The sequence below is a fragment of the Felis catus genome, chromosome E1, assembly GCF_018350175.1.
Source record: "Felis catus isolate Fca126 chromosome E1, F.catus_Fca126_mat1.0, whole genome shotgun sequence".
NCBI lineage: Eukaryota > Metazoa > Chordata > Mammalia > Carnivora > Felidae > Felis > Felis catus.
Window position 1 is genome coordinate 55,106,497 of NC_058381.1, and position 8,433 is coordinate 55,114,929.

Sequence of the window (8,433 nt, forward strand, 5' to 3'; positions counted from 1 at the left end):
TAAAAAAGTTGAAAAAAAAATTTCTCTTTCTAAAAATGCACAATATAAAAATCGGCATATCTGCCCAATTTTCCACTAGCTCCCTCTTGCTGAGGAGATGCCAGTGGTCCATGAGGGAAGAGTACTTCCCTGGGTCAATGGTCACTTGGACCCACGGTCATCTCCAACTCTCCTAATCTCACACCAGCCTGTGTCTGCATTGACTGGCTTGAGTTCCTCCGTGTATATTTAGAAGCCAGAGCTGGTTCATTGAATTAAGAAGATGCAGATCACGACCCGCTGCATGAGGAGGCACAACCACCCACGTGGGTGGGCAGGTAGGTAGCTCCCTCCATAGCCACACTCCCACTTTAGGGACATGAACCACCCAGGGACAGGGACATTTTAATGAAAGGCGCAGTTTCAATACACCCACACGATGGAAGCAGAGTCACAACATTTATTGTTTACAGATCTAGGGGAGAGCCTGAGGAAGGGCAGTCCCCCATCCTGGACCACGAACAAGCAGGAGACTGAGAGCAGGAGACTGAGAGCCCCTGTGACTTACAAGGGGGTCGGGGAAGAGGTCACTGATTTTTCACAGAATCAAATCCAAGTGGTTAATTGAAAAGGTGCCCCAGAAAAAGCAAAGAAGGAACTTATGGAAGAATTCTAAGCTTGGGTCCTTCTCTGGATATCCAAATTTCAGGTGTGAACAGGGATGCCATTCTGTAAAATGCCTGGGAGCAACTCAGAAACACAACAGGTCATTTTTTTCAAAAGTTGTTTTACTCTCCCCATATGGTCATGGAGAATGTGTGCATTTTCTGATTGATGGACACAAGGTTCTTCTTCAGCTCTGATCCAGCGGTTTGAACAACGATGGTGCAGCTACTCAGATCAGCATCTGGACACCAGGACCTCACATAGGTCTCCCACTCTGGGCTGTAGTGACACTGCATGGTCACTTGTAGAGGAAAGAAGAAGGAAGGAAAGATATGAAGAAAAAAAATTAATGAAGTAAAAAGAAAATATAAAATAGAGAAGACAAAAAAGGCAACAGTTATTAAAAAAAAACCACCCTAGCAAGATATTAGTGATGATAGGAGAGGTCTGAATAACTGATACCAGAAATGAAAAAAGGTATATCACATAATATTCTGTGCATATTATAATAAGGTAAGATACTAAGAGAACAGGATAATAAAGGGACATCTAACCAAGTTTATGCCAATAAATTTGAAACTTCTGGTGGAATGAAACTGGACGGTATTATGCTAAGTGAAATTAGTCAGAGAAAAACAAAAATAATATGACTTCACTCATATGAGGACTTTAAGAGACAAAACAGATGAACATAAGGGAAGGGAAACAAAAATAATGTAAAAACAGGGAGGGGGACAAAACAGAAGAGACTCATAATTATGGAGAAAAAACTGAGGGTTATGGGAGGGGTTGTGGGATGGGGATGGGCTAAATGAGGAAGGGGCACTAAGGAATCTACTCCTGAAATCGTTGTTGCACTATATACTAACTAATTTGGATGTAAATTAAAAAAAAAATAAAACAAGTTAATTAAAAAATACTCTACAGAAAATGTATTATACTAAAACAGGCACAAAGAGAAATAGAAAACCTGAATCATCTTACAATTATTTGAATGAGTCATATCCATCATTAAAAACCTCCCCATGGGTTCCTGGCTGGCTCAGTGTGTAGAATGTGCTACCCTTGATCTCAGCATCAGGAATTCAAGTCCCACATTTGGTGTAGAGCTTACTTAAAAAAAGTAATAAAACACCTCTCCAAAAGGAAACTCCAGACACTTAGAGCTTCAATGGACGTATCTGCTAAACATTTAAAGAAGAAATAATGTCTATCTTACACAGAAAATTCCAGAACATAGGAAAGAGGATGCAATCCCATATCCATTTAATTAGATTAACATAATCTTGATGCCAGAACCTGACAAGGACAGTGCAATAAGAAATATTATAGGCAAATCCACTCATGAACATAAATGCAAAAGTCTGCAACCAAAAATCAGCAAGCTGAATCCAGGGATATATAAGCAAGATAATACATCATCACCAAGTTGGGTTTATCCCAAGAATGCAAAATTGTGTGAACATGAGAATATTAATAAGTATAATATGCCACATTAACAGACTAAAGGAGACAAATCATATGATCATCTCATAGATACGGACAAAAAGTATTTAATAGATTTAAACAGCGCTTTGACTATGGAGACCATTCTGGACCTCAGAAATCAACTACACCACCACAACTATGCTGGGGCCCTTTCCCTCTGACACTGGATATGGAGCAGAGGGTGAGAATAGCTACTATGAAGTCCCAGCCCCAAACTCCAGAAAGAGCAGGAACACAGGGCACCAGAAGCCCAGGAAAGCATTGGCAGGAATTGGGGTCTCTGGGTCCCATGGAAGGCGGTCCCTTTGGCCTATGGGCTGAAACTGGGACCATCACCTTGCTCTCTGTGGGCAATAGACTCAGACACTGAGCTGTGCAGAGAAACACATGCCCAGAAAGGCTTGATCCAGTCCTGGAGGAGGTGTTGGGAGCCGTGAGAGCATCTAAGGGATCATTCGGGTTCTAGGAGAACTCAGGACTCAACCACCCTGTGTGACAGTTCACTCTGAGTGACACTGAAGTCACTGGAGAGGAACCTCAGGGCCCAGGACAGAGCAGGCTCTAAAAACACACAGCCACACTTACACATACTCTTACCTGGGTCAATGGTCACTTTGACTTTGACCCCAAGGTCAGTTCCAGATTTCTCAATCCCACACCAGTAGGTGTCTGCATCATTCCACCTGAGCTCCTCCATGGTCACAGTGAACATGTTCATTTTCTGATTGTCCTGGATGGACACTTGGTTACCCTTTGCTTTCTCCCCTGATCCATTGGTTTTCACAAGGATACGGCAGTTCTCCCAATTAGCTCCTCGACACCACCACTTCTTGTAGGTCTCCCACCCAGGTTCATAGCGACACTGCACGGTCAGTGAGCCCCGCACGGGGCCACTCACTGCATTTGACACTGCCATGAGGGGATATGAGCCTGAAAAACACAAGTCCACGTGCCCGTCAGCACCACACCCCATTGCCTGAGGAAGAGCCACAGCCTCCTGTATCACAAATGATTCCAATAAACCCAAGTACCTGGTGAGTTGAATAACAGTCAAAGAAGGAATAGACCTTCCACAAGACAGACCTTTGTCCTTCAAAACTCCAGTGGGTCAAATCCACCACAGAAATCACCTAAGAGCACAACTACAGATCTCAAAGAATCAAAAACACCCACACTGAGCAATGGCAGCATCCTATAACCCACCCCTCCCCCTCCCTGTGGCCAATGTCATCTGGAGAGCAAATGATCCAAGGAAAGGCAAGACCCCAGTACACTTTGGCCCACTGACCTCATGCAAGATGTTGGCTCTGTGGTTTCAGATCTTTTCATTTTTCTTTTTTTTTAATTTTTTTTTCAACGTTTATTTATTTTGGGGACAGAGAGAGACAGAGCATGAATGGGGGAGGGGCAGAGAGAGAGGGAGACACAGAATCGGAAACAGCCTCCAGGCTCTGAGCCATCAGCCCAGAGCCTGACGCGGGGCTCGAACTCACGGACCGCGAGATCGTGACCTGGCTGAAGTCGGACGCTTAACCAACTGCGCCACCCAGGCACCCCGATCTTTTCATTTTTCGAGAGTAACCAGGAATCTGGATTTTGTGGGGACATCCCTATGTTAAAACACTGGCCATCAGCACATAAACAGAACAAAGGAATTTCTGTGTCTTTAAGTGTTAAGAAATTATCTACAAAACTATGTGACAAATTCATTATTGGGACAAATTCTTCGAACTTGGAAATTGTTTTCCCATGAATGTTGAAGATTCAAATTCTTCCATCGTTCTTGAATCTGTTCTATTGTTTTGGTTAGTTTTTTTCCAGGAAGTTACTTATTTCACGGAATATGTATTAGCATAAAGTCCTGCAATTAGAATGTACCTTTTTTTAAAAATTTTTTTTAAACGTTTACTTATTTTTGATACAGAGAGAGACAGAGCATGAACAGGGGAGGGGCAGAGAGAGAGGGAGACAGAGAATCTGAAACAGGCTCCAGGTTCTTAGCGGTCAGCACAGAGCCCGACGCAGGGCTCAAACTCACAGACCGTGAGATCATGACCTGAGCCGAAGTCGGACGCTTAACCGAACAAGCCACCCAGGCGCCCCTAGAATGTACCTTTAATAATTAAAGCGTTCATATCTGTTATAATTACATGTTCTGACCACACACGTTCTTTGATTTTGTTGATTACACATGCCACAAGATGTCCTTCCTGTTTTTCTTCCCCTCCCTATTTTTTGCATCACTAAAGCAGTTTTGAGATTAGTTTGTAGATGTTACTGCTTTTATTTCCTGTTATTAAGTTTTCACGTGTATAATTTTATTCCTCTTATTTCCTCCAAATTGCCATTGTGCTCTTTTTCCAATTAGCTAAGTTAAGACAGTGATCATTTTCTTCCTTTCTAAAATGAAGAAATACTGTTTAAGACTAAGGATTTATTTTTGTCCAATTTAAAAATTGAGGTATAATTCACATGTCATAAATTTTAAAGTCTGTACTTCAGTGGTTTTTAGGGTATTCACAAAGCTGTGCAACCATCACCTCTAATTCCAGAACATTTTCGTCACCTTAGAAAGAAACCCTACATCCAATCTCTCCTCATTTCCCTTTGCCTGAAGCCTTTGGCAACCACTAATGACTTCTCCTTTCTGGATATTTCATATGAACTGAATCATACAATCAATGGCCATTTTTTCTGGCTTCAGTCACTTAACATAATAATTGTTCAGGTTCATCCACGTGGTAGCGTATATGGGCACTCAGTCCTTGGTAGGGATAAGTCACACACAGTTTCTCATTCATCAGTTGATGACATACAGGAGTTTTCTACATTTTGGCCAAGTGAATAATGTTGCTGTGAGCAGTTATGTCCTAGTCTTTCCACTGATTCAAGTGAAAGGAAGCTAACCCTGTGTTCACAGCCGAAAGCTCCAGAATGAGTTTGCTCAAGAGTCCACAAGAAGCTGCTGAGATCCTAAAAATTCTCTGAGAAACTCCCACCAATCATCTCAGTCTTCACCAACAGAGTAAGGGTTCCCAAGAACCTGACAAGAAGTCACTCCAAATCTCTAACCCACCCATGGGCCCTTCAGCTGCCTCCAGAGTGTAAGGCTGCTCTCCCACCTTCGAAATCTCTGACAAGTACTTCCATTGACAAACTCCAACCCATAGAAGGAAGGTGATTAAGGGAAATGTGATACCCAGATTTTGCTCTGTGAAGCAGAAGACGAGTTAGAGGGATGGTGGTAGGGCACCTCCGTGGCTCAATCGGTTACGTGTCTGACTTCGGCTCAGGTCACGATCTCAGGGTTTGTGAGTTTGAGCCCCACATCAGGCTCTGAGCTGATAGCTCAGAGTCTGGAGACTGCTTCAGACTCTGTGCCTCCCTCTTTCTCTGTCTCTCCCCCACTCACACTCTGTGTCTCTCTCTCACACACAAATGAATAAACATCAAAATTTTTTTAATTTTAAAATGGGTGGTGGTGACGTCAAAATGACAACAGATGAGCTATCCCTGTTTGCCGCTTGATCAGTTCTGTCTCTATGTTGTGGAGGACTGAATGCTTGCATTGCCCCAGAATTCATATGTTGGAGTCTTAACCTTCCATGTGATGGTGTTTGAAGATGGGGCCTTTGGCAAGACATTAAGGTTAGAGGAGATCGTGATGGAGACCTCAGGACGGGATTAGTGCTCTTACAAGTAAAGACATCAGAGAGTTTCTCTCTCTTCCTTATTCTCTGTCTCTGTCTCTCCCTCTCTCCCTCCCTCCTTGCTTGTGAACAAAGAGGAGATGACCGTGAGAAGGTGACTGCTGAAAACCAGAAAGAGAGCTTTCATCACAAACTGAATCAGCCTGCACCTTGATCTTTGACCCCCCAGCCTTCAGAATGTGAGAAAATAAATTTCTATAGCTTAAGTCACTCAGTCTGTGGTATGTTGCAATTATGACTAATACACATTTGTTACACTTTTATCCCCGCATGAACTTCCACATTAAGAACATAATAATATGCAAGTTTTCCCGAAATTGTCTGCCTGGAAATCTCCCTATCAGAGTTTTTCTCTTCCACACATATGATGATGAAGCCAATGGATGAATAAATTAAGTCATTTTATTTCCCCTGATAACCTCCTTCCCGGAAGAAACACTACCTGCATCCAGCCCCAAACCCTGCGGTTCTGTTCAATGACAGGAAGCAGAGCTGGGTCAGCCAAATGGTCCTGTAGTAGTTCCTATCCTCTGGGAGCATCAAGCACTAGCTGTCTCCAAGATATGAAATCCATCCCCAAAATACACACCTTCTAATCTATGGCCTTCCCTCTCTGATGTCTCAGTTGTTACCCTAACCACTCTGGACAACTGTCTGGTCTTTGGTTCATGCAGAGCAGAGACTCAGGCTATTGTGTGGGGGTGAACAACTCTCCAGAGAGCCTGTCACACCCAGGTTTCACTGCCTGTCTTTCTACCTGTACTCTGAGCAATTCGGAAGAGACGTTCCCTGCTCGAGGGACAAGTCAACACCAGTTGTGCAGGTTTTTAAGTGATCCAGATGTCTGAACCCCACCTTGACTGAGTGGGTCTCAGCTGGTGGTTGAGCTCCTTAAAAATTCTTCAGGAATTCATGCATTTAACTATCATCTATCTAGCCATCCATCCATCCATCCATCCATCATCTGTCTATCAACCTATCTGCCAGGGAGGAGAAATAGTGCCCTAGAAAACAGACACCATTTATGTTATTTATTTTTATTTTCTTTCCGCAACACCTAACTTAGTACCTGTCAGGTAACAAAAAAATATTTTTAAGTTTTTTTCTTGTAATTTTTAAAAGCTTATTGATTTATTTTGAGAGAGAGAGTGTGACAGCTAGTGTGCAAGCAGGGGTGGGGCAGAGAGAGCAGGAAAAGGAGAATCCCAAGCAGGCTGAGCACATTAAGTGCAGAGTCTGATGCAGGGCTCAAACTCACAAACCAAGAGATCATGACATGAGCTGAAATCAAGAGTCTGGTGCTTAACCAGCTGAGCCACCCATGTGCCCTGAAAAAGCTCTTTTTGTTTGTTTGTTTTTTCCAAAAAAGGTTTTAAAGAGTAAGTGCCTGGATGAATGAAAGGTCCTATGATTTCCCTGTGGGATAGATCCTGTCTGTGTTCTGCCCCAATCCTGCAGGTGCTCAGTCCTGAAGGGCCCATGCCACTCACCTTGGACGATGGGAAGGAACAGAACCGGGAGCAGCCACATGTCCTCCTGCCTTGGATGTCTCCCTGGTGCTCAGCTAATGCTAGCTGCCTGCCGGGGACTGAACTGAGCTCAGAAGCAAAGTGCCTGCTCTTTCTCTAAATCTTTTTTTTTTTTTTTTTTTTTAGTTTCTCTCATCTACTTCCCTTATTTTTTTCTTCAGTTACTTCCTAATTCCAGTAATTAGAAGAAAATCAGTGCCTTCTTTGGGAGCATATGGCTGACGTCATCATGTCTTCCGTGATTTGTGGAAGCAAAGCATCCCACTGTCCAGGGTGCTATTGCAATTGTGCGTGAGGACCTGGGGGGCCAGCTGCCAGCAAACCAGGTGACCCAGTGCAGCAGGGAAGGGACACCAGAACCTCAGGGTCGGGTCCTAGGGAGGGATGGGCACACGTTGGGTTTGCACGTGGGGAAGAATCAATCCTCAGGGCTCACACCCAGCCTTGCTGGACATACAGCCCCATCCTGAACCTCCTTCCAGGCAGCCCACCTCTCCCAGACCACCTCTCCTGCCCTGGGTCCTGTCCAGCACAGATCCTGACCTGCTGCCCCTTCCTCTTGGGGTACCCCTGAAGTCCTGAGTTCCTCTGAGGCAGAAGTGCCATGGGGAGATTATAAGGTAGGAGAAATCACCTGTTCCCATCACCCTTATCGTGCCCTAGATGCTCCTTCTGTCACCCTTGGCAGATTTCCCCTGACTGTGGGCTGTTGGCCTCTTCCCAGCCCCAAAACTGCTTATGCTAATGATTCCTAAGTGACTTTCACAAAGGCATCCCCTCTTCCTTCAGGTGTCCCCTTCTCTGACTGTTCCCTGCTCCCTTTCCCTCTCCTCTCTGAATCAATTCTTTTGTCTCCTTTTTTCTTTTATGTTTCCCACATTTTTGTTCTACTTCTTGGAAAGGTTTTGTTTTCTTTAGTGCTTTATCTTCTCTTCCAACCATTGGATGAAATATTTACTTTGGGAATTATATTTTTATGTCAAAAGCTACTTTTTTGTTTCTGCTTGCTAAGGTTTTCGAAACTCTCCTCACTGTGGTCATGTTTGGTTTGGTCTGGTCTG

At 43.9% G+C, this 8,433-nt stretch overlaps 1 protein-coding gene across 1 annotated transcript; it reads right to left on the reverse strand.

Moving 5' to 3' along the window:
- Positions 1-424: 424 nt before the first annotated feature.
- On the reverse strand, positions 425-7,490 carry LOC101089971 (CMRF35-like molecule 5). Its single transcript, XM_006940557.4, has 3 exons — positions 7,334-7,490; positions 2,731-3,063; positions 425-946 (listed from the first exon to the last, which is right to left on the reverse strand). The coding sequence occupies exons 1-3, from the start codon at positions 7,371-7,373 to the stop codon at positions 768-770; spliced, it is 552 nt and encodes a 183-aa protein (XP_006940619.1). The 5' UTR covers positions 7,374-7,490; the 3' UTR covers positions 425-767.
- Between the last annotated feature and the right edge of the window lie 943 nt (positions 7,491-8,433).

Excerpts from the sequence above, each read along its gene's own strand:
- LOC101089971 (XM_006940557.4), bottom strand. The coding sequence starts at position 7,373 with ATGTGGCTGCTCCCGGTTCTGTTCCTTCCCATCGTCCAAG. Across the intron at positions 3,064-7,333 it reads GTTCCTTCCCATCGTCCAAG|GCTCATATCCCCTCATGGCA; the intron begins GTGAGTGGCATG and ends TGTGTTTTTCAG. Across the intron at positions 947-2,730 it reads CAAAGTGACCATTGACCCAG|TGACCATGCAGTGTCACTAC; the intron begins GTAAGAGTATGT and ends TTCCTCTACAAG.